This window comes from Perkinsus marinus (assembly GCF_000006405.1).
Source record: "Perkinsus marinus ATCC 50983 genomic scaffold scf_1104296960660, whole genome shotgun sequence".
Classification (NCBI taxonomy): domain Eukaryota; phylum Perkinsozoa; order Perkinsida; family Perkinsidae; genus Perkinsus; species Perkinsus marinus.
This window is the reverse complement of record NW_003206035.1, coordinates 28547-54327: the sequence shown is the minus strand read 5'-3', so window position 1 is coordinate 54327 and position 25781 is coordinate 28547. Positions and strand designations below refer to the sequence as shown.

Sequence of the window (25781 nt, the reverse complement as noted above, 5' to 3'; positions counted from 1 at the left end):
ATTTGTATATCACCCTTTGGTCTGTGGTAGGAGTTATAGCATTCTTACGGTGGAATGGGATCTTATACGTCGCATTCTGAATAGCTTACCGAAAAAATTTTTGCGAAAAAAACGAAAACTTGCAGAAAAAATAGATTCGTTGTCAAGTAGTGATGGAACTACGCTGAGGTCGAGAGTTTTCAAAGATACATTATGAAGATTTACACATGACTTGAAGTCCAATTGTATAAAAACACAACAAAAATTATGTGAAACTGAAATCCCACCTGTTTTATACTCTTCCGAGTACGTCTCAACGGACCTGCAGCAGCTCTGTATTGATATCTAATCATCTGTAATTGCCATTAGCATGATCATGCAGTAAGACTAATTCCCTCACTCCCGTGCCTCGTGTTTAGTTACAACACTGTACTTAGTGGTTGAATGTTAGTGCTATTAGACGGAAATTTGTTCTCAGTTTCTCTTCATCGCTCATCGTGCGGCTCAGCTGGATTGAATTTTATATTCGTAGGGTTGTTTTTTTTCAATTCCGATGATTCTACGATTGACAACGCCTTATGGGCGGTTTAATAAGAGGTGGACTTTGTCATTGAGATTTTACACGAACCATTTGGTGAGGACTTGCGGCTGTGGGAAGAGCACCGCTGTTGCCAAGGGCCCTAGCTACATGAATTACGTCTGTCACTGCAGGTAAGTTAAGAATCGCTCTTCAAGTCGGATCATGAAATTGCTGCTTTTCTGTGTTGTGTTCGTTTTGCAATCCTTCACTCTCTCGCGGGGTTCCTATTGTGATTGAGATGCCCTTTCAAGATGATACCAATCTTGGTACCCACACAGCTGTGAGGGTATTTTCAACGTCGATTCTCGCAGAGAACTTCTTGGGGCCGAGGATCGAGAGTTGTCTGATGCTGTGTGTCTCAGTCTTTGTCGAGCCGCGACGTCCGCTAAGAGTTTGCCGACTGCTGGTTTTCGACCAGAGCAAGTGACTTTCGAAGGCCCGATGAAGGAAGTCTATCCAGAGAATGGTCTGAATAGTCGAATGTAGTTGGAAAATGCGGCCTGCGAGGATCGAACTCGCGACCTTAGGATTATGAGACCTACGCGCTACCTACTGCGCCAAAGCCGCTCTTAATTTTTGTAGTCATTTTGATACACGAGGCTACATGTTGATCAGTTACTGTGGCGAATGCTCTGAGTATATCGCCGGAGGGGCGATCAATACGTTGGGCATGTTCACATTGCCCACAGATGGGGACGTCGATGTCGAGTACCTCCCTACCATGCATATCTTTTATGACGACCGTGTTGAGGATGTTGAAGATTCTTTGCCGAAGTAGGCACCCTTCGTGATAGATGGTCGCTCCTTCTGAGTGCTGGCAGAGAGCCATCACGAACTTTCTCAACGCGAAGGGTCATCTGTTTCGTAATTCCATTGTCTTTTTGACGTGAACACCACAAAAAAATGCTTATCGGTTCCACTCGTTGAATACCCTGTAGATTCATTTTTTGCGACGACTCGAATTCCCGGTACGAATGTAGTGCTCCGAGACTAACTCTCAGCATGATGATTCTTGTCGGATTATCGACTTCTACACACATTGAATGCAGTGTACTCGTTTTCTTAGATGGTCTTCGTTACCGAGTGCCTCGGACGGATTGGTAGAGGCCTCGACTGAACCATTGCTTTGGCGCGATGTTCGTCCCTTGGGTCCAAGTAGACCTCCTTTCCCACAAACGTGAGTGTTCGAGATCGCCGATGATCTCTCTTGAAGTTGCGTAGGTACACATTTGCCCAGATGAGCGACTTACCTCCGAACTATGAGACGGCCACTTTAACGCCTGAGATGCATGATGCGCGAATGAAGTGGGCACGGTAACAGGCTTCAATGGAGGAGGGGTTTCCCGGTTCAGATCAAAGTACGCAGCGCCTCGAACACGGACTCCAGTGTTCGTAGAGAAGGAATACGATATTATAGTAATCGGTGGCGGTCACAACGGTCTGATTACTGCTGCGTATTTAGCAAAGGAGGTAAGCATTATGAGATGGCTGTCGTCATGTGCTCTTGCGTAGGGCTATGATGTACTCGTTTTGGAGAGACGACACATCGTTGGAGGTGCTGCGGTCACGGAAGAGCTTTTTCCAGGGTGAAGTTGGCGTTGAACTGGTAGGATCTCAACCACCCCGGTTTAGATATAAATACAGTCGATGCAGCTACCTAGCTGGACTTCTCAATCCCGGGATAATCAAGGATCTAGACCTCACCAGAGAATGTACCGTCAGCAGCCGCTGTGACTTTTATGGATTCCATAGGGACCGGCGGGTTCAAATACCTCTTGAGGGAGCCTGGATCGATAACGCCTACGCCTATGAGCCATCCTATTTACAGAGGAAGGTGAGTCACACACAGGGTCACCCTAAAGGCTGAATTAAAACTCTGATCCTCACTGATAATGGCCTGGATTATCTTCTGATGGCAATGAGAGGAGAGTGCATGTTACGTGGTGAGCTCAGAAAAATTTAAATGAAAATGATAAGAAACTTCCATGGTAAATCTCCCTTGTTCCAACTTCGATCGGAAATGCTCATACGATGTGGTGACAGTAAGATTGATCTTACGTTACCAGCCGGCCCGCCACATCAGAAATGGTGGACTCTGATTGGTCATTTCAATGAGCGAGAGTAAATCCCATAGTCCTCAGTGAAGTTGGTGTGTCTTGTTACAAGACTAGCTACGTCTTATAGTACAAGAGGTAGCTGCAGGGTGAAGCTAAAAGCCAAGTGCGGTCTGATCCGATTGGCTTTGGCGGGACTAGCGATAACGAAGTGCTCCAGCCTTTCGAAAATGCTCGAAGATCATTGGGCGTGAGGCTGAGTTCTCCTACCACTCGTTCACAGTGTCCTATGAGTACAAGTTCATGTACAACCAGCTATTCTACATCCCATTCGGAGTGAGGATGTACAATGGCTGGGTATTCCGGCTCGCTGTTATGTCACCAGATAATCCGTGTGCCGGCATGTTCGAACTGTGGCCGATGCTATCTACAAACTGTACCAGCGTGATGCCGTGAACCTAAATATGCGCTCAGCTGGACCTCTGACGGATGCTCAACCATGACAGATGCTTCAGGAGGTATTTGACGAATTCGCGAATATGAAACTGGGATTTCTTCATTGTCCGACATTCCGTTAACTGAGCGGCGCTTAGACGTCAGTGAGGTCCGTGCGAGGTCTTATCAATCAATCAGCCGATTTCCGGCTATCTCTCCGTTTCGCCGAGTTCCGAAGGCGCTACCCGGAACTTCTACGTTCTCTTAAAGCGGTCCAATCAAAGGATGACGGACCTACTCTCCTTCTCGAGCAAGTTCTCTTCGAGTGACTCTTCGAGAGTCGTGCTCAAGGACACTCGGTGGATCTCGGATATCTGCTGCATCCAATCATTCTTGGCGGGCCGTCGACGGCGGTTATGGAGACTAACATATTGACCAGCCAGACTCGATAGAAATCACACATCGAGTAGCAATCTGTCAGATTGTTGGGCTTTTTCAAGAGTTGACGAAATGTTGGTGAGAATTACAGCTTTCAAAGGAGATGCGTTGAAAGTGCATCGGCAGTTGTATTGCTGTTCTCCGCCTCTATCTGTTGCGCAGCATTTATCGCTGGGAACTTCCCAGTGGGGAGGCGAGAATATTGCCTGACTGTTCAACGGGTCTGCCCAGAAATAGTTAATCCTAATTGGATCATCCAATTGGTTTTAGACCGCTATTAATGTGGGGTGACCAGAAGAAGACTATAGAAAGTATCGCGGAGTTTTCACAAAGAGACGCACATGTCTTTCCATTGTAAGTTGTGGGCTGGCTTTAATGAATCTTGCGAAGCGCCCTTAGATACGAGCAGTTGCTCAATGAGATGCGTGAAGTGTTAGAACCGCTAATGCAGGGACCTCCGATGCGGCCATCGGGTATGCTCTCCCTTGGTATTCCTTGAAGTATCGACTCAGTCGACTGATCTCTCAGACACGAAGACTGTACGAGAGTTCGTCAACCATTCGTTGCGGATAATGAAGACCGTGAAGAGGCTGACAAAACACAGCGATGCTATACCAGATTTGGTAGCAAAAAAATGTCGATATCCTACAATGCGCTCTCTGCACTGTTCAGTACGAGTTATTCACAGGACCAGCGTCGCAGATCTTAGATAGGTGGTTTGAGACGGATGTTCTAAAGGCAACGTTGGCGACGGATGCCGTTATAGGAAGCATGGCGAGCCCAGCTGATTGCGGGAGTGCGTATGTAAGTTTTTCGCTCGAAAGTACTCCACGTAAGGTCGACATGGTAGAAGTAGAGCTGTAGCGACATATGGCTAAGCCATAATGGCTTGAAGTTTATGTCCTGTGCTATACTATAGCGATACTACAGTACGAGCTCGACTGCTTCTATAGCCTTGAGAAGTAGTCGAGCTCGTACCAAACAGTATGATCACTATATGAGAACAGTCTGAATCACAAAATCTTCGTGGTGTGTTTGAACCTATACGCTCATAGGTTCTTCTCCATCATGTGATGGGGAACGTAAACGGCCGCCAAGGAGTGTGGGCATATGTTGAGGGAGGCATGGGTAGAATATCCAGCGCTATTGCCGAACGCGCGATGCAAGCTGGAGCTGTTATAATGACGGATGCTCAGGTGGGTGAAATATGCATTCTAAGAATGTCGTTGGATAAGTCAGAACTTGGAGATTAAATCTCACAATCGAACAAATTTCGTTCCATTTCCGTGAACATGGCGATTTCGCACTGATGAGAATATAGACTTCAACCGTGTTCTAAACACACTCATCTGGTAGCCTCTTAGGTGAAACGTATTACCCATGACGGAAGTCGAGCGACTGGTGTGGAGATGATTGACGGCACCCAACTGCGAGCGAAGATGTGTGTGGTATCTAACGCGACTCCATGGCATACGTAAGAGAGCAAAAGACTCTATTCTCTCGACCGACTTCTGGTCATATGCTATTCTGGTGACCAGAAGCGAGTCCACGGGATGGTCCATGCGTATTCAGGCTGATGTTCTTGTCAGGTTCCTGGAGTTGCTGCCTTTGACAGACTCGGACCGGCCGAAGAGTCTCGGCGATAGATTTACTACCCAGATACGATTCACTGATTACTCTTGTGGGGCTATGAAAATCAATTGTGCCATTGACAGACTCCCCCAGGTCGGCGTGACTCGGTTGGTTCGATCCATGTCAAAATCTAACTCGGGACTCACTGATTCATAGTGAAATGCTCTTCAATCTGTTCTATGCGGGTAAAGCTTTGCTCGAAGTCGGTGTCGTGGCGTCCTGAAATCCATTTTATTGCGAGAAATTTTTATATGATGGATTCCAGAAATTGGTAATTCCTGATGAGGATGTGAATGTGCGCCTGTTAGATACCAGGAGTTGATCCTGAGCATCTTCAAGGGACCGTCCATTTCGAGACATCCCTCAGTCAGATAGAAGTCGCCGCCCAAGAGGCACGATCGGGTTTGCCAGCAACGAGACCTGTCGTTGAGATGACTCTGCCTAGTGTGAGTAGCGGGACTGCTCTTGGCCGTCAACGACGGTTCGTCGGCGGGATGATGTGCATAGGTGTTGGATCCGAGTCTGGTACCGTACAGTTCTGGTCATCATATTTGCCAGCTTTTCGTGCAGTAAGTTGGTGATAGGCTTTGCATTTTCCAAGGAAATGTTCGTCTTGATGGGCTATACTCTTCCAATGACGGCTAAGGGGTTTTCTCAACAGTGCGCATAAGAATAATTCACGCAATGTAGATATTACAGCAAGCAGTAGTTCGGAGGGTGCTTACTTGAATCAGTGACGGACTCATTAGTGAAGCGTTCGGTGGCTATCAACCATCCTTCACGTGTATCATTGGCGACGAAAAATGCTTTTTTTAGAGTTTTTCGGATAGAGAGTGTCGGATTCGCTCGACGATTTTCTTTGTATCTTAGATACGCTCCTTACGATGTAAATCCCAATCATGGCTCTTGGGCCGATCCGGGCTTCGTGGAACGTTTCGTCGAGATGGTTTTCGGTGTGATTCACGAGTATGATCCTAACTTTGCCAACTCGGTGCTTCATAAAGATGTGAGGTTTACGGGATGAAATCGCATGATCGTAGATGAGGAACCATCACCGATGAATGGCCAAGTTGGCCATGTTGAACATCATCATCACTGTTGGTCATGTGACATGCTACTACTGCGGTCCTAGTAGCCTACTAGGCTAGCGGCGTCGTTAGCCATGCGCTCTCGTGAGGTGCAGTAGGGTGAGCTGAACTCGCAAAGTGACTCTCTGGAAAATTACTGTGAGCTCTCATCCCCAAACACGATGAGCTTATTTCGTCCCAAGAAGCTGATCCCCATCGGAACCGTTTGAAGGGCCCTTCCTTTTTGCTCATTCCACAACGAAGTCTTTCGAGGTCACTCTCACGCAGCTGATTCTACGGACCAAAACTGCGTAGTGAACGTAATGGTCAACGTAATCTTCAAGCGCGCTGTTGCTGATATTGGCGAGTAGCTCTACAATATTATCAGTGATGAAACAAGACGATACCGTCCGGAAGGGATAGCAAATGCAGCAATAGGAAGGCTGGATGTCCTCGGTATTGATGTTGTACGCTTTACTCGCCAAGGATATGATAGCGCATCAGAGGCAAGACGGCAATTAAGTATCAGTCGCGTCAACGTTATCTGAGAGCGGCTTCCTCGTCAACATAGTATCATCATCATAAGAAGGCCGGAATCTGCTTGGTCCAGCCGGGAGCGCATGTGCGCGAGTACTGCTGACACGTTGCCAACTGACGATTGTCGAAGACTCATAACAATACGATATGTATTGTAGTAGTCTAGTAGTTAACAGTGTTTGTTTTCGTGGCATGTCACGGAGGTCTAGGGAAAAGTATAATCGTTTTTGCCGATACACTGAAAGCCTTTCTGGTTCTTCAGTGAACTAAATGTGTTATTGGAATTTACTTTCCCCCGCAGACTAAATTTATCAAAACAGTGGTACGTGTGCCGTTCTTTCACAGGTTATAACTCCACTCACACTCGAGCATGAGTTCGGTCTCCATAAGGGAAATATCTTTCATGGTGCGTTGATGCTGCATCAACTAGGATACACTCGTCCGAATGCCAGGACTCCGCTGGATGGACTGTAAGTCCTATAATCGTGCGTGAAAAATCGACATTTTCGGAGTTCTTTACTCGTCGATTATGTTTTGATAGGTATCTTTGCGGTGCTGGAGCTCATCCTGGCGGAGGAGTGATGGGCACTCCGGGGAAGAATGCAGCGCAACTGGTAGGGGTAATTTCGTGGCGCGCGACATTTTATTCTTTTTCATCAGATACTATGGGACTTGGCGAAAAAGGCAAAGTAACTATAAATTTCATGTGTTGGTGTTTCCGCGACCTGTTTCCATTTGTTGAGCCGAATTTTTGGGCGAGCGCTAAATCAAAGGCGCAATTTGTCTTTGAGCATAGGGTGATTATTTTACTACCAGCAATGACTATTTATGGCGGCTCGGCCTCTCCGGTGCTCCCATCGTATCGAACTGTGACGGTGAAATCTCATGGACACCAAATGATGGGTGAGTTGTTGGAAGGTTGGTACTAATATTCTAGAAACTTGGTTTATGATCTGTTTTGGAATTTACGGTAACTTGGCTCAATTTTGGACTACTTTAGTTCGGCGTAGTAGAGATATTGGATGCCTTCTAACGACCACATGTTGTGTAGTTGTTGGTTACCGGATTGATCCGTCGTTTGCCTTGGTAGTTCGGGTGAGGCTGCGAAAGTCGTAGTCTGAGGATCTGTTTAACTACGCATTAGGCTTTGATAATATCAAATTGATAAGACTTTGCATAGTTATCGTCGAATTTTGGTATGTTCGTTGAGTGTAGTGGGATAGTTATCGAGATCGTCGTTGAGCGCCGGTCATGATAGGGCCCTTGGCGGGCAAAGATTAGAGAATATTGGTGTTATGTAGGTCCGGCGATGCCCACTCGCCGAGCGGAAGCGGAAGTGAATTGTAAGTATTGGAAAAAGTAGTTGAGTTCACGGTTTTCCTATCAGATTTTACGGTCCGACCTTTGACGCAGCCGTTGTATACAAGGACTCAATTGAACCCTATTAAGGAGGGTTATGCAGTGCAGCTCAGATCTCCGGTGGTGGCGAATAGACAATTGCCGAGGAGCCCTATAGTGTCACCGAGGCTTCCAGTGAGAAGAGAGAACGTATTAGATTTTCTTGTATTATGATGAGGATCTTTAGGCGCCTCGAACTGTGATGCCGGTGGAGCGGTATAGAGCACCGTTGACAACGCCTAGTCTAGTGTATAACACTCCCGCAGTTGGGTTTAGAACGCTGGTAGTATTGTTGGTGTAGTGGTAGAAGTGTGTGTTGGCAACTAGGTGACCCCGGTTCAACCCTCGGCAGCTGTACCTAGTACCTGTGGTCCGATTATGTATAGGCCAGTGCGTAGTTATCACATGAAGATGCCAGGGTTGGAGCAGGTAGTATTTGTTTAGTAGTAATAGTAGTAAAAATGTTCGCTTCCCTCAGTTGAATTCGGGAGTTTCCCGACTAATTATAGAATTCGGGTAGAATCGTACACAGACCAGATTTGTAGAATTTTCCCAAATTTTCATATGGTTACCGCCACATATAGTTGATCATATGCGTATCTGACTGATGGCATTGGTAGTAGTGGGGAAAACTACCTCTAGCCTAAGAATCTATAATATGGGTGGAGACACGATGACGCAATCTAACGCAAAAAAGTTGTCAATAGCCGCCGACCAGACACCGACTTTAACCGTGTCACCACTACGCGAGAGATAAATTGGCCTCCTAAAATGACTGTAAAAAGAACTTCTATCATGAAGGTAGTTTTTCCCCAGTACTAACAATGCCATCAGCTTAGAGAAAACAGTGTAGAATATACATGTGTTGATGAGAATATGAAAATTTTGGGAAAATGAATTTCATAATGTCGGGATTAATTCTTCCCTTTGTAGTCTCTTAAGACGAGTGGCCCTATCCAATTTGCATCATCATCATTTATGTCTACTACTCCTGCTACGGCGGCTCAGTCGGGAGCTCATTTGTGGCAGAGGAGAAGCGACAGGATGTTGAGTTCAAACGATGAGTGGCTTGATGAGAGCCTAAGTGTTCCGGCTGGCATACGAGCGGCTTTGGAAAAGTTGGCTCCAGGTAGTAGTCGGGGTTTAGTAACGGTGTGGAAATTGCGGAGCATATACCGCAACAACAGGCACTTTCGCGTTGTGCGTGCGTGCAGAATTATTCTGGCTTAACTAAGAAGCACAAGAGGCTATCAGATAGGTCAAACGACTCCCCTATATGCGGAGGTTTTTGGGAAAGTCGGAATACTCGATTATGCGAACAGCTCGGAGAGATATGCACGAAAAACTTTAATGACAGAGAAATGTCCTACCCGGGGATCGAACCGGGGACCTATGTAAAATTCTATTGATCGATAGACGTGGACTAAGTGAGCTTCGCCCCCTTCGTCACGAAGACCTCAAGAAGGGAGTTGGTGAAATTATAGCTACCATACCATGGCTTTAGATTATGTGTCCGAGTGGGTGTAAAATTGACTACACGTGTATAGGGATGAAAGTTGTGAATAATGGAGTTAAATCACCCGTTTTACGTGAAGTGGCGTAAAACTCGGTGCAAAAGGCGATATGCAGTAGTCGTGAAATATATTTTTCACTAGTGTTTCTCTGTCATTTGAGTAGGAATATATGCTCACTTTCCTCAGCTGCTGAGCTCCTCAGAATTTCCTTACTAATTATAGAAGTTTATATACGAATTTGGGTAGAAATGTGCAGAAAGTTTTACCAAAATTTTCATATTGTCACCGCCACATGTAGTTGCCGTTGTGAAATGGGTGTATGTGATTTTCACTTCAGGTGGGAGAGGCAACCGACTGACTCGACATATCCTCGCCCCTGTGTTGGAAGGGAACTATTCTACTGTGGGGTAGTAGTGGGAAAGGGCGGGAATGGGTGTGTAACATGTGATCGTTGGGCACTGGGAAAATGAAACCCTAGTGATATGAGAAACACTGCATATGAGCGCGATTTAACTCCATTGAGGTGAATTCACAGGTATTACGATAAACGTCGCGTGGAGAATAATTTGAGACGACTCGTGGAGCACGTCGAGGAGTGGTGGAGCGCAAGAGAGGAAAATGAAGTCGACTTCGGCACCTTATATGACAAGTTTATTTGGGTGGGTTCGCGCTGGGGGGAGAAGCGATGTTTTGAGCTCAGGGAAAAAGTGGGAGACTTTCGAACGGGGGACGAATCAGCGAGCGCGTGTTTAGGGAAAGGATTGACGAGTAAGAATAGGAAGTATGCACATAGTTGGCAAGAATACCATGAAAATTTTAGGTTGATTTTTGCGCAGTTGGTGAGGAAACTTTCTAAGATCTATTCTAAGATTACCAGACTTTTTAGTTCGTAGGATGTTTATTTGTTATGTATAGAAAAGTGAGCCTCTGATTTGTGACGCGCCACAAAATTGAACAGTGTTGAATGTGAAAGTAGTAGATTTCTGAGGTAGAGTCGTTGGAATATGTGTTTGGTCTCCTTAGCTGAGCTAAGGAGTTCATTTTAGAGAAACTATACACGGTTTGGGGTAGAAGTGTAAAAAATCTAACGGAAATTTTCCGAGAATTTTTATATTGTTACCAGCAAATGTAGTTTTACTAAATGGTATGAGCTCAGTTTAGGGGGTGTACAGTACGTGTCAATTTGATATGTGTTATTATAGCGAACAAGTTGTCGCTATCACAGTCCTAAACGAGTACTCTCATCACAATACATGTTATAGTTATGGTTATAATATAAATATAAATACTACTTGTAGTAGAAGTGTAGGAATATCAACAATAATTTCCTGGGAATTTTTATATTGTCACCAACATACATATTTTCTACCACTGATTTCGTTTGATTCTACCACTACCACAGTTTGTAGACGTGTGGGAGAAGTAGTTCTTGTCGGTTTCTAGAATTTTATCGGAGTGTATAGAAACGAACGAAAATTTCACGAAATTTCCACAAAATTTCAGATTGTCACTAACATATGTAGTTGAGTATGTGCATAGTTTCCCAAACTGCCATAATTTTATTTCGTTTTTTTGCAGATTGGATTTGTAGAAATTGGGGTAGTAGCAACTTTGTTATGTTGGAGTATGTGTTTGGTTTCCACAGCTGAGCTCAGGAGCTCATCATGAAAATTCACGCACCACTAGGTAGAAGTGTAAAAAAACCGAGAAAATTTTTTGGGAAATTTTCATATTGTTATCAACACATGTAGTTTTGTATAGTGATATGACTCTTCGTAGGTTGGACTTGTGGCCAGCGGGGTTAGCACTGAGTGATAAACAGGAAGTATTTACTTGTATTGTGGTCCCCACGGCTAAGTCGCTGAGGGAGTGCACGAAAATGCATAGACTACCCATAGTGATGACGAAAACCCAATTTGTTGAAGTGAGTTGTTGTTGAGGTGGTTGTGATTTGATGGATTTATGGTAGAGAATGGAGGATGTGCCCTACAATGTACCGGAGTTTCCGGTGCCTGGTAGTAAGGTCAGTGTGGAGAGCTACTCTGTGGAGGAAGTGGCGACGACGTTGGCCGAGGCGATTCTGGAGGCGGATTTGGAGGAATTTGAGGTTTTAATGGGGAGGGTTTCCGCATGGTCAACTGCATGTATTGCTGTGAAAAAGTGTGCGTTAGTGTTCCAGCAGAGTGTCAAAGAATGAAAATCTAAGTGCTCTATGATCCCTTATATGGAGGTGAACCTCTTGAACGAAACTGATCATCGTAAAATTCAGGCTAAAAGTGAGATCGATAATATCAAAGGCGTCCATGATCGATAGCATGTGCACGCGTGCACGGATAGGCTGGCCTATTCGGAGGGTGCTCGGATATTCTCCTGAGTTTATGAGAGTCGATCTGAAACTATTGCTATGAACATGTGATGTGATGAAAATAACGGTGTGAAAGTATGATAGCGACAAGTTGTTCACTATCATTAATCTCGGAATAGGAACTTCAACATTTGCATATCAATTTGGTATGTATTGTACATGTGTTTGGCAGTTTGGGAAATTGTTGGTGGTCCTTGAACCCGTTTATAAACTCGTATAGTTAGTGAGGAAACTTGGCTGAGCTCAGGTGAGGAAAGGAAACAATATAAGCACAGCTGAATGTGAAAGTGAATTTAGCGTTGGTGAAATTATAAAAATCGTGGGGAATATTTTTCCTCAAGATTGGTTTCCACGCGTGGTATGATTCAGAATAGGTCCAGTCGAATGGCTTGCGACATTGCCTCCACAGAAGAGCAATTTTGAGGGACTTCACTGCGTGTGGTCTAGTGTCACTGGAAGAGTTACAGGCGCTGTTGTTGGTTTATATGGGTACTGGAAAGGAATATAGGAAGAGTAGTAATGGTTATGTGATTCAACCGTGATATGAAAAAAAACTCGTAAAATTGATGAAAAATTTTCAATGCGAAAAAATTAACTTGTAGGAATGTTTCGTATTCGTGAGATATATTTTCACAGAGCTTTTTCAATGAAAAACACTAGTGAAAACATATCGCGAATATCGGGGTTTTCACTCGAGTTAAATCACCCGTTCTACGTGAAGTGGCGTGAAACTCGGTGAAAAAACGCGATATTCGCGGTGATATGCAGTAGTCGTGAAATATATTTTTCACTTGTGTTTTCCATATCACGGTCGTGAAACTCCACCTCATTTAGAAAGGGTGAAACTGCATTACATGAATTTAGGAGAATTTCGGGGTGGAGTGGTACGGTTGGACACGATTGAGGAAGCTGTGATGAGAATTATAAGGAAAACGGTCTACTCGCTTCCTGAGTGGAAGAATCGGGTGAGTTGGGAAAATTTTGGTATTTTGTTTTAATGGGAAATGCAAGGTAGTCTGTATGAGGACAAGTAACAACATATATTCTAATAAGCGATACTTGGCTGAGCATGAAAAGATACAATTGCTTAGTTAGAGCGCATATATTGGAGTTAAATCACCCGTTTTACGTGAAGTGGGTGTGAAACTCCGTGAAAAACGCGATATTCGCGGTGATATGCAGTAGTCGTGAAATATGTTTTCTCACTAGTGTTTTTCATATCACTAGGGTGAAACTCCGATATATCATTACAGTACTAATTGAAATTGTTGAATTTTCAGAATTGTTGTCCATCACCAGTGCCATCTTTACCGCGATCAACCCGGGGGTCGATTCATTCAAGTCCGGCAACTTCTCCAAGTGGAGTGCAGGTGAACTCTGGAGTCGTTGAATAATGAATTTTCTCACTAGTGAAAAAAATTTACTTGTGAATTGGGGTAGAAGTGTAGAGAAAGCAATAAGGATTTTCTGAAGTTCCCCCATAATTTTCACATGTGGTTGTTGACTGTGTGCTTATTTTCTCACCACATTGAATGGGAAGGTTGTCTCAGAGAGTGTTGGAATATATGTTGGCTATCCTCAGCTCGGATAGGAGTATATATATGTGTGCAGAGAGTAAGAAATATTTTCTCAAATTTTTCACAGAATTTTCATATTATCGCCAACATATTTTATGGATGCAAACATATACGACCTCAAAAAGACTAAAAGAACTAACGGGAATTTCTCCAAAATTTTCTGAATTTTTATATTCTATGTTGTTGATAGTGTGCATATGTTCCTAAACTGGTATCAGACTTATACAATTTTGTTCAGAACTTGAATTTTTTTCTAGCAACGCATGGAGTTGATCATATGCATATTTTTCCACACTGATCTCAGGCTTCTCCAGAGTTGATGTTCGGCAAGATGTCGCCACCAGCGACGATGTTAGCTCAGTCACGGTGAGTTGACGTGTTTTGGTTGGCCTGAATACAACGTAGATGCATTCCTGAGGAGGGTCCGGTTAGGACGGAGGAATATGGGAACTACCGAGCGGGAAAAGCTGATGTCAATGAAGTGGTAATAGGGGAGATTTAAAAAATAAGTATGTATTATTGGAGTTTCACCCTAGTGATAGGAATATTCATTCCCCTGCTTCACAACGCGTCCTTAATATCGAATATTGTTATATGTTATAGTTAATTATCTATTTATTTATTCATAATGTGTAGATTAAATTATGGTATACACCTTATTGATGATATGAAAATATATTTCATGACGACTGCATATCACCGCGAGTATCGCGTTTTTCACAGAGTTTACGCCACTTCACGTAATCAGGTTGCATTAGATTGGTCGTCGTGGAGAATGCCCATAGTTGATTCTCCATCGAATGGTGAGGTCCGCCCTGCTGATGTCGGCGCTGGTGTTGGGGAAAGTGTGAATTTAAAAGACAGTTTCGATTGCGAGGAAGGAGAGTAGTAACGGGGGAGTGGAAAAATATGCACATGGTCAACTACATCTGTTGATGATAATATGAAAATTCTGGGAAAGGGATAATATGCGAATGGTCAACTACATGTGTTGGTGATAATATGGGAATTCTGGGGAAATTATCGTTTGTTTCTGCACACTACTACTCGAATTTATTTGTAATTAATGAGGAATTTCCAGCTGAGGAAAGGGAATATATATTCCTTCAAGACTGGTTCTCTGATGAGAGTTTGGGAGATGACGTACGATAGAGTTTTACCTGTGATGTGAAAAACTCAGGAGGAAATACGTGATGTGTTTTACGTGAAATGGGCTGATTTGTCTGGTATTCCTCCAACGCGAAATTCCTCGCAAGTCGTATACAAACTCCTGTAAAAGTGTACAAAAACCCTATAAAAATTATTTTTTCTCAGGAAAATTTCATTGATTTTTTTAATATTGAGCATGCGCATGTTTCCCACACTGTTTGCCTCTCAGAGGCTCTCTGGGAGATGACGAGGATTTGGACGTAGTCGTGTTGGCTTTGCATAACGAGTGCAAAGGGCCGTTCATATTGACAACGCTGGTGAAATGCTGCAGAGAAATTATAAGGCTGGAGAGCACGAAAAGGAAAAGGAGGAGGTTATAATTAGGAAGGGGGGAGGGAAGGCCTGGAAGTTGAACCGCGAATTATGAGAGAAAAACGGTACATTAGCATTTCTATAAGTAGTGCTGTTGTGTTTGAAGGGTGGGTGATTTTGTGGTTGAAAAGTGCTTTTTAGGGTAGTATATTTTGAAGTATTTTTACTGATTTTGTTGCAGGTGATTTTTTGTTTGTTTAGTGTTTTTATTTATTCTCCTCACTGTTTTATTCCAGGGTTAACTGTATTGTTACCGTTTTACGGTAGGTGTTGAAGTTTTTGGTGTTGAAATGGTGTAGAGAATTGACACGACTGGAGAGGAGTAAGAGGAAAAGGAGGAGGAGGTTATAAAAAAGGATGGGATGTGCATGGAAGTTGACGCGAATTATGGGGGGGGGGGAAATGGTACATTAGCGTTTCTATAAGTGGGAGTGTTGTGCTCGGAAGGCGGATGATTTCGTGGTAGAATGATGGAGTTTCACCCTAGTGATATGACTAAAACATATTTCACGACTACTGCATATCACCGCGAATATCACGTTTTTCATGGAGTATTACGCCACTTCACGTAAAACGGGTGATTTAACTCCAACGTATTTTTACTATGGAGTTATAGCTACTTTGTCTACAGTGATTTGTAGTAGTTTCTCCGGGATGGGTGGAAATTGATTTTCTCGAAGAACGATCACTTGTGGAGAATTCGGACTTTCACACTGGTGGTAATTACTCATTTACTTGACAATTTCGCGATTACGTTTTGCTGAGTGCTTTTGGGCGTTGTAGTGGTTTTTGGCAGGAGATTCGCAATCGCGGTTATGTAGTAGGAGTAGTTGAAGAGGTTTTGGTTTTCTCGGGTAGAATGTTCGGTCTTTTTAGTGGCAATTTTCTCACATTTAAAGTGGGGAATATTTATGGAGAAGTTAATAATATTTATTCACTTGTAATTTTGTAATTACGTAAATTTTGTCAACTTTTTAGCGTCGAATAGTCGTTGTAGTGGACTGAATTTTGATTGTTGATGTTGTGAAGCGGTGAATGACGGGGGAATTGGGCACATGGTCAACTTTATGTGTCGGTGTCAATATGGAACTCCTGAGGAAATTTTGTGGAATTCGGATTGGTTTCTGAATATCGGACTTGAATTCACATGTAAACTCCTGAGCTCAGCTGAGCGGAGCGATCATATATTTCTCTCACACTGAGTAGGGGTATGGGAAAATAGCAGTTGGAAGTTTTTTCATCATGTCCGACGTTGACACTCTTATCCACCAGATTACTGATGACCCTACAGTTATCGGCTATGTTGTGCTCAATTCGGACGGGATTCCGGTTAAGCAACATGAGCGTAGTAAAGCGGGAAGGGTGTTGGAAAATGCACGAAGGAAATTTGGGCGGGGCTGATTTCGTAATTTTCACAGTTCTGGTGTGCGGTAGGTGAGATTATATTGAAATTCGAAGGCTTCAAGTCTGAGGAGTTATTTATATATTTAATGTTCTTTTATTATTAACGTAATGATGGAGTTTCACTCTAGTGATATGAAAAACGCTGGTGAAAAACAGAATTCGCGACTGCTGCATAGCGCAAATATCGCGTTTTTCGCAGGGTATCACGCGTAAAACGGGTGAGTACTAGATTGGTATGTACTTTATTATAACATAATTAGTAATGGAGAATCTGGGAGAGTTATTGTTGGTTTTTTTCGATAAGTTTGAAATTTCATTGTTGTGAGTATTCCGGGAGTAATGATAGTGAACAAGTTGTCGCTATCACAGTTTAAAACGATTACTTTTATCACATCACATGTTCATAGCAATATTTATATTATTTTTGCGATATAGTCTCAGGTCGATTCTGATTAACTTCGGAGAATAACTTACATTTTTTCCACATTTGCATGTCGACACTTCTACTCTAAATTGCGTGTAAATTTTCATAATACAGTGAGGAAACTCCTGAGCTGAGCTGAGGAAACGAAAGTATATATATATTCCGACATTGCTTCAGGAATGCCCTATGAGAAAGCGGTGATGTATGCGCAGCTGGTTTCTGAGTTCTATATAAAGGCGAAAGATTGCATGCGAGATTTGTTACAGTCGGGGCCTCCTAGGGGAGCTGGGGTAAGGCGGGAAGGGTTTATTTTCGAAGGATTGTAGATGCGATGCTAGTTTTTATTTCAACTGTTTTTTTCTCGGTAGAATTTTAAGCGCGATAACAGTCTTGGTTCTTGCCTTGTTGGGATTTTCACTCGAGAATTATATATATGCGAAAATAACTTCGATGTTGGTATTTGTCGAGTGAAAAGAATCGGTGGTGAATTTTATGAATACCTCTAGCTGGGTTTGTGAACGTGGAGTGGTATGTGTAAGAATGATTTTTTATTATTTCTTTTTAGTGATAATTTGTTGATAAATTCTTTGCAATTTTTGCGTGAATGAAATTATATACATATGAGGTTGGGAGGGTATCGATGCATCTATTGGCGACTTTGGCTGGAAAAAATCGCGCGGTTTTTTTTGCGGAGTGAATTTATCGCTCCTTGTTATTTACAACGGTTATACATATAACATTTAACTTCAACATAGCTTAGCATTTTTATCTAAATTTTGTCGGAGTTTTTTCGGTGAAAAATTAAATTTCTGGATTTTTCCGAGGGGAAAATTGGAATTTTCCCCTCAGATGGCGGCTATTGGTTATGCGGGAAGTAGCAACGACTCGGAGTTGACTAACTTCAGGATGAGGACTAAGGAAGGGACGGAGATTATCGCTGTTGCTAATACGGAGTATATTCTGGTGGTGATTCAAAACTGTAGTATTGGGGAAGTCGGGGTTGTTGTTGTTGTTGTTGTTGTTGTTGTTGTTGTTGTTGTTGGGAAATCATATTTATAATGGAGTTAAATCACCCGTTTTACGTGGAGTGGCGTAAAACTCGGTGGAAAAAGCGATATTGGCGGTGATATGCAGTGGTCGTGAAATATATTTTTCACTAGTGTTTTTCATATCACTAGGGTGAAAGTCTGATGTATATCAAGATGATTATTGAGATATATTTATGTATGATAATGGAGTTTCACCCTAGTGATATGACAAAACAGTAGTGAAAACCATATTTCATGAATATCGGGTTTTTTTTTCACAGAGTATGAAAACCCAATGTTTAATATTTAGAAAAAGGGTTTTTGGAAAGGTACGGGAAAACCGTGGAGTTGGGGGGAAGATGAGGGAAATACTGTTGCTGCTGGGGGTGGACATTGAATGTGGCATGATGATAGTTGTGATGAATATGTGGTTGAGGAGTTGTGATTTTGTGTGTAGTGCATATAAATTGGGATATGGTGTTTTGGATTTTTGTGGTAAATTTGGGAAAATATATACATGGTTGAATTCTGAGGAATTTGGGAGAATTCTTTGTGAGAGTGGAATATTATTATATTAATGAATTCACTTGAAACCGGAATGCATTGTCTCGTGTGTGAAGCGTTGTTGGCGTATGTAGAAGGCATTGTGTGCTGCGTGTTGTGTACTTATGATTATAAGTGTAGGGAAAGGGCATGATGTGGTTAGTTAGATATAGTGTAGTGGAGTTAAATCGCTCGGTTCACTTGAAGTGGCGTAAAACTCGGTGAAAAACGCGACATTTGCGGCTTGTAGTAGTCGTAAAATGTGTTTTCACTAGTGTTTTTCATGTCACTAAGGTGAAACTCCAAAAATATAACTAGTGGATTGATAAAATATTATATGTATGTTAGTATTCATAGTGTAGCCCTAATATGTATATATAACATAGGCCCTTCGAAGCACCAGCATATGAAATACTGTTACGCAGTTCAACTATATAGATAGAGTCCAAACCGTTGTTGAGCTTTGAACTATCCCCTCGGAAAATCATGCGGAACAGGCAATAGCAGAAATGGAGTTGTTGTCTACAATGTGGACGACGTAGTTGGATGAATTTTGGTCGGCGTACTCTTTCTTGGGAAGTGACAGATTTATGGTATTAAAAGTTTTATCGTTTCACTCTTGTGTTTTAATGAGCATCGCGGTGTTGCGAAGATCTCCAGTTCTTCTACTTCAACGCACGATGGCGTCTCTGGCGGGAGTTGCGGTAGTATTGAGGAAGGGTGGGGGTTTTGAGGAGGTTTTTGGTAGCGGCTACTCGTGCAGCTTTTTGGAGGGGGAAAATAAAATATTGGTGATTTTCGTATAGTTCAGGCAGTATGTTCATGTAGGTGTTTTGGTGACAGAATGGAAGTTATGAGGAAATTTTGGGAAAATTGTTAAGTTTTCTGTACATTTCTACCCTAGTGAGAAAAGCGAACATATAATTTTGCACCACTGGTCTCCGGGAAAGAAAAAAATATATTTTTTTGTTGATGTAGATTAACGAAGGAGCGAAATTTCGAGGGTCTGTGGACTACTCGCGAGAAATCGCGAAAATTGACGACGTTGTGTTTGGAAGTCGCAAGAAGATTGAGTTTGGTGGTGACACTTCTGGGGAGGTTGACACGGCGTGTGTGGTGGGCCAAATGGGCGCGTTGAAGGGGTTCTTGCCGGTCGCCCCTACTATGGTGAAATCTCATCTCGAGAGGTTTATTGAGGCTCAGGATAGGGAGAAAGGTTCTCTTCTGTCGAGTACGGTGTCACTGGAGCCCCGTAGTGGTGATGGAAAATTTACTAAAGTTGTAGTGCTGAAAGTTCCCGAGGAATTTTCGAGATTTACGAACTCGGCGAGAGCGGATAAAGTGACGAAAATGTTGGGCGAAAGTGGTAGTATGTGCGGTGGGGGAACGACAAGGGTGTTTGCGGACGCTGAAAAAGAGGAGGATTTGATCGCGTGTGGCTTGGCAGTAGCTCGAGCGGCTCCTTTGTATGGGGGGACTAGTGGGAAGGTCAGTACTACGTTGTGGAGTAAAATGTGTGGTGAAATTCCCATTGGGATGAGGGAAAAAATTGCAATTGTGGGAGAGAATATTCGAAGTGCGGCTGCTTTGGTGGATCTGCCTCCAAATTGCGTAAATCCAATTACGTTCGCGTCGGTGTGTGAGAAGATAGCGTGTGAGCTGAAGAGGTCTGGGCATGATGTTAGATGTGAAATAATCGAGGGCAAGCAACTTGGCGAGAAAAAATTTGGGGGGATCTGGAACGTGGGAAAGGGGTCTGCGGAGAGCCCACCGGTGTTGTTGAGACTTTCGTGGTATCCCGACGGAGCGAAAGAAGGTGACTCGAGTACAGTGTTGGTGGGGAAGGGAGTGACCTTTGATTCGGGCGGACTTTCACTGAAGAGCTCTGAGAATATGCGGGGAATGAAAACGGATATGGGAGGTAGTGAGGTGGTCTGGTGCTATCCCTACTTGATCGTTTAGGTGCTGCTGGTTTATTGGGAGCGTTCATTTCTGCGGTTGAATGTAATGGAAATAACGGCAAGCCTTTGCATCTCGTCGAGTGCCTCGCTGAGAACGCCGTCGGGCCTTTTTCATATAGAGTTGATGACGTTATTTCGATGTACTCTGGTCTCAGCGTAGAGATCAACAACACTGATGCTGAGGGACGGCTCCTACTTGCTGATGGGGTGGCCTATGCTGCTAGGCATTTGAATCCAGAGGTCGTTATTGATATGGCAACTCTCACGGGCGCGTCGGGTTATGCTACGGGCCATCTGCACGCGGCGATTGCCTCCAATGATGAGGAGTTGGAAAAGAGGGCGGTGGTTTCTGGGAGGAGGACGGGAGATTTGGTTCATCCGCTCATTTTCTGTCCGGAACTACACAAAGATCAATTCAAAAGCGAAGTTGCTGATCTCACGAATTCAGTAGGATGGGATTTGGAAAATTCTCGGGAGAGAATTTTTTTCCCTCAGGTGAAAACGAGGACGGACGCGCCAGTGTCAGCAGCGGGTTGGTTTGTGTATGAGAATCTTAGAGCGGCTTGCGAGGGAGGAAGCGTGCCGTCGTTTTTGCATATCGATATGGCCTTCCCGGTTACGTGGAAAGAGGGTCGCGCTAGTGGATATGGCGTGGGCCTTGTTGCTGATATGCTTGGTGTTTTTGATGAGTAATGGCAACGTTTCTGTATGAATGGTTGTTGGATGAGATTAAACTGCAGTAACAACGAACAACAACTACGGAACTTGGCGTCGCAGAGCCGTAGGGCCGAAGAAGGTCGAGAGACGATATAAACTGTCTGTTCGAGTGGAGACTTTCCGTGGTAGAGGTCGTCGGAGTGGTCGTGTGGAAATACTTCAGCGCAAGTATAGGTGTAGGGATCGCACCTAAGTCAGAGTTAAGGTAATGCGACGCTGTCGCCGTATACGATAACTCGATAGTTAATCTTAAATGATGATATTTTCGAATATGTTGTGATACCGTAATGTTCATGATGATATATGTGGTATAATACTAACCCTAGCAATGACTCGGCCCGTTGAGAAGATAGCATTGTGAGTAGTTGGGCAAGGGTCACCTGCTGGGTTTTATAGACGACCGTAATGGGTTGTTTAGTAGAAGTTTTCTGGAATTGAATGCAATGCTGAGACTGGGTAGTGAGCTGGTTGAATCCAGAAGCCTGGGTAGTTGAGGTGGAGCAGAAGTTATTACAGTGTGGACACTGTAACATCACGTTTGATTGAGGGAATCTCGAACGAGATGCCAGTTGGCGCAAAGTAAAATCACTGTAAGGCATGCAATACGTCATTCCATTGATATATTACGATGAATGAAGGGGGAAACCAGTGCGAGTGACTCGAACAATGACTTAACATCACTCGCCATGGAATCATAACCCTTGGAACCATCATTTCCAATCAGTTCCACGCTGTAATAGCCTTCCGCTGAGTGAGAGGAAGGATAGTGTAACAATACTGTAAGTAACGCTCACTAACAACACTGTTAGAATTGATGGTGTTCCCAAGCCTATAAGATTGGACGTGCCGGGGTTTGAACCCGGGGCCTTCTGCATGCAAAGCAGACGTGATACCACTACACCACACGCCCGTGTAGTTCATGTCTCACTCATCTTGTTGTCTTCTGGTGTCTCGTTGTCCTTACCATCAGTCAAGGCACTCCGTGCCAGGAGCAGGGGAGTGACCTCCAAAAGATCCACACGTGTTGCTTCTAGTACGGCTGCATTAATGTTCGACGCAGATTTACGACCTTAACAAATCGTGATGCGGACTTCTCGAGTGGTCGTGATGTATCACTGGACAGTTTCAACTTTGCCCTATAGAATGTTTAGACGAATCTGTGAGCAGCTGGCGAAACTTCGTACGGGGGAGATTAGCACCTAAGGGTGCTTCAGTGAACAGTGATCATTTTTACCCTCTAGTGCTCGCTGCTTAGGTGGCGGCTATCTCGTTTTATGGGGCATCTTCCAGTGTCGCTCCTCAAACTGCTGGAAGTTTTTTTTGAGTGGAAACTGAATTATACACGTTTGACATGATTATACGAGTCACAAGTGCCGTTAATCAACAGCAGCCTTAACCAGTGAAACAAATAAACAGAGCCCGCAAAGGGACGGGCGGAACAATGGTACGTAAACTGCTAGAAGTAGCAACCATTGATGACATCGGAGGAACCTTTCACATCTCGGTAACTTCATGTTATAGAGAAGGACATCACAAGTGAAACGGGAAGATATTTTCGCCGTCAGGGCACGCCTTGAAGTGAAAAGAATAGGGCATCAACTGACCACGGAATCACAACAATCCTCTGAGGACTTCACCTCGGAAGGGGTAAGGCCAAATAGGGCAGTGCCTTTAGGCATACTGGTTTCGTTTGACCCACTTTCTGGAGGGATGTTGTGTCGCCATCCGTCGTCTGTATACGAACCGTATCATTCAACACAGCGAAGACAGTCTCCATCAGTGAAAATTTCAATTCCGCTTTCTTGAAGAAAAATTGAGAATAAAGTTCATAAAAAAGAGGTTTTGTTCACTTCTTTGCACTCGCGAATTTTCGCCTCTTTTTGGACAGCTGCTGTCATGAAGGGTCGATCCAAACGTGTAGCAGCCGGTGTCGGAAAATATGTTTGCATTCCTCAGCTCAGCTTGGTAGCTTCCTCGCCCATTATCAAATTTTTCACATTCGAATTCGGGAAGCTTCCCAGTTTTTTCATGTTGTCTCCGAAATATTGAGTTTACTATGTTCATATTTTCCCACACTGCTCTTATCAGCTTCCTGCCAATGTCCATCCCGCTTTCCCCCAACAGCACCTATTCTGTGGGAGTCCTATGGGACTTCGTTGGAGGTCATCCAATAGACGTGGATATCCAAGCGATTGCGGTCGACAATAGAGGTACTGTATACTACGGCTCCGCGAGTGCATTATTCTTTTGCAATCAAAATTCTCGTCGATTTGTGATGTCCAATGTCTTAGAACTGTCATCCGAAAATGGCGATCTTTTCTCTTTTTTGTCATGAAAAAGCGCAAAAACGTAAAAAATCCGTTTCCCGGGAGATCGGCATCATAAAGCTCGCTCACGATGTATAAATCACGAATGGACCTATTCCGTATCTTTCAAGTTGGGCCTATAGATTCTCTCTTGTCCTCGTTCACACTGATTACAGTTCAGGTGTTATTGTCGATTGCGCATATTATAATAACCTTAAAGCGCTAGGGAAAGCACTTGTCCATTCCGGCGATGAGTTGGACGGTAGAAAAGACGGAGTTGACGAGAAAGTGACTTTAAATTTGTAATAAACTCAGTTGTTGAATTGGTGAACACTCATAGATTAAATATCTATTCCGAGCTGAGCGTCGTTGAAGCTATATCAATCCTTCGTTGCTGTTTTAAAAGATATCCTATCGATTCAGCACTCGTCAGCATTCTTTGAACATTGGTTTCCCACAAAGTGTCGATCGAAAACAGTTTGTGAGTTTTGTGACATGGTCGTATTTTTATCAGATCGAAAATGCCTCAGAATGTGCCGTTGATAATCATCGCGGTGTTTTGCTACACCGGAGGCTCTCTAGGCCAAGTTCAAAGCGGTACTGTTGTTGTGACGGACGAATCAACGCGGAGTCCAGTAAGATTTTTCTTGCGGAGTAGAGAAATAATTTCCCGAACAGGTTTTTCGATCGGCGATGAACCAATACGGAAAATTCAGAGCTCTCATAGTGGGAGCCTTCTCACGTAGTTGGTCAGTTGAATCGTGGAAATCAGATCGAAATTTCAGTGCATACAACGGTGGATCGTGTCGACGCGTGAGTGAGCCTTGCGATGTCAGCATTTCATGGATGTATTGCCGTCGCTGACACAGGTAATTTTTTCAGATGATACAGAATAGGTCGAGTCCGCTACGGTTTTTTCAGATTGTGCGACGACACATTCCCGGAGTTGGAGCTCGTGGGCAGAGCGCGGTATGCGCAGTTAATTTTCAAATGCAGAAAGGGAACGTGTTTGATTTTGGCAGAAATGTGATAGGGTTCGGGAATATTCATTTTTCGGGAGAATTTCGCGGATTTTCGAATTTTCATGGGATGCAAACTCCCAGCATGGGAATCTGATACTTTTTGACTTCGTGTTAGAGGAAACTTTATTAATAGAGTTTCACCCGTGATATGAAAAACACTAGTGAAAAACATATTTAACGACTAGTACAGGCCGCGAATATCGCGTTTTTCACCGAGTTTCACGCCACTTCACGTAAAACGGGTGAAACTCCAATAAAATAGCATAAATTCGATTTATTATGAATCGAACTTGTAAATCAGTATAGGTAATTTACAAGAGCTCGGAAAGATGAGTTGATTTCACTCCGATTTGTACTATCAGTTCGAAGTCTTGGGTAGACGACAACTGTCCTTTTTTTTCCAGACACAACAAATCGTCTGCGGACTAGGCTGGGATACGACCTTCGGCCAAGTTGATCTTGATGTTAGCTGTGTTTTGATGGATCAGACAGGTGGAACTTGTGCGCTCCTGGTTCGACAGAATCATTCATTCTTTAGGCGAAGTACTGGAAACTGTTTTCTTCGGGAATCTTCGTAGTGAGAGACCTCATAGCGCAGTTGGTGAGCATCGTTTCAGCTCTGTCTTCTGAAATTTTCCGCCAGGCGCTGTGGTTCACACTGGAGATAATCTGACGGGCGAGGGAAGTGGCGATGATGAACAAATCATTCTGAATATGAACCAGATCGGCCCATCAGTCTTCAACGTCTTTTTCGTTATCAATATCTACACGTGAGTGGAATTCTTCGCTGTGCGCAGAGAGTATCTTTCAGGAGAGGCATTACATTTGCTCAAGTTGCCAATCCGTACTGTAGAGTGGTGGATGCAAGTAAGACTCGTATACTAGGTATCGGAAGTTACGTCAATTGGCAAAAATTCTCAAAAATTTATTTGTTGAGGATAAAAGTTTCTGTTCCTTTCACAGTAAAGACAGTTCGAAGCTTGAGACTTCTGTTCTCTTCTGCAGCTCACTCGCGTTCGCTCGTAATTCCTCTCATACTGTACATCTGTATCTGGGAACGGTTGTCTTCAAGGCGGATCACCAGAACTACCATGTCATTGTGTTTGGCTGTGCATCCAATGACCAAGTTGGTTGTCCAATGCTCAGAACGCCACAAGTATTGGAATTCAGCTATTTCATGTTACACTTTCAAACTATGCAGTCGCACAGCGATACCGATTTCGCTCCCTTGCTCTATGCTCTCTGATGATAGCTGCCGAAATTAGCATGAGATTTATTC

General features: G+C 43.6%; 5 protein-coding genes and 2 non-coding genes across 7 annotated transcripts; 5 read left to right on the top strand and 2 right to left on the bottom strand.

Annotated features, from left to right (window-relative positions):
• Positions 1-1053: 1053 nt before the first annotated feature.
• Positions 1054-1126, bottom strand: Pmar_PMAR008041. Its single transcript has one exon. It is a non-coding gene; the product is annotated as a tRNA-Met (tRNA).
• A 670-nt stretch (positions 1127-1796) lies between these two features.
• On the top strand, positions 1797-7415 carry Pmar_PMAR008040 (phytoene dehydrogenase, putative; the record flags this gene model as incomplete). Its single annotated transcript, XM_002772625.1, has 18 exons — positions 1797-1873; positions 1912-2029; positions 2072-2145; positions 2192-2271; positions 2312-2393; positions 3757-3840; positions 3886-3959; positions 4015-4109; positions 4159-4290; positions 4542-4682; positions 4851-4960; positions 5076-5211; positions 5427-5564; positions 5626-5687; positions 5989-6124; positions 7068-7192; positions 7264-7336; positions 7383-7415. The coding sequence occupies 18 exons, from the start codon at positions 1797-1799 to the stop codon at positions 7413-7415; spliced, it is 1770 nt and encodes a 589-aa protein (XP_002772671.1).
• A 2212-nt stretch (positions 7416-9627) lies between these two features.
• On the top strand, positions 9628-11449 carry Pmar_PMAR008039 (hypothetical protein; the record flags this gene model as incomplete). The annotated part of the gene is made up of 4 exons (XM_002772624.1): positions 9628-9637; positions 9972-10041; positions 10170-10293; positions 11414-11449. The coding sequence occupies 4 exons, from the start codon at positions 9628-9630 to the stop codon at positions 11447-11449; spliced, it is 240 nt and encodes a 79-aa protein (XP_002772670.1).
• A 397-nt stretch (positions 11450-11846) lies between these two features.
• On the top strand, positions 11847-15152 carry Pmar_PMAR008038 (hypothetical protein; the record flags this gene model as incomplete). Its single annotated transcript, XM_002772623.1, has 5 exons — positions 11847-11910; positions 13280-13369; positions 13881-13942; positions 14325-14461; positions 15110-15152. The coding sequence occupies 5 exons, from the start codon at positions 11847-11849 to the stop codon at positions 15150-15152; spliced, it is 396 nt and encodes a 131-aa protein (XP_002772669.1).
• A 1187-nt stretch (positions 15153-16339) lies between these two features.
• Positions 16340-21150, top strand: Pmar_PMAR008037 (Leucine aminopeptidase, putative; the record flags this gene model as incomplete). Its single annotated transcript, XM_002772622.1, has 6 exons — positions 16340-16442; positions 17103-17215; positions 17775-17888; positions 19475-20417; positions 20459-20904; positions 20953-21150. 6 exons carry the CDS (start codon positions 16340-16342, stop codon positions 21148-21150), a joined length of 1917 nt encoding a protein of 638 aa, XP_002772668.1.
• An 862-nt stretch (positions 21151-22012) lies between these two features.
• Pmar_PMAR008036 lies at positions 22013-22084 on the bottom strand. The gene has a single exon. It is a non-coding gene; the product is annotated as a tRNA-Ala (tRNA).
• A 1917-nt stretch (positions 22085-24001) lies between these two features.
• Positions 24002-25276, top strand: Pmar_PMAR008035 (hypothetical protein; the record flags this gene model as incomplete). Its single annotated transcript, XM_002772621.1, has 4 exons — positions 24002-24115; positions 24402-24506; positions 24907-24994; positions 25146-25276. 4 exons carry the CDS (start codon positions 24002-24004, stop codon positions 25274-25276), a joined length of 438 nt encoding a protein of 145 aa, XP_002772667.1.
• Positions 25277-25781: the final 505 nt, after the last annotated feature.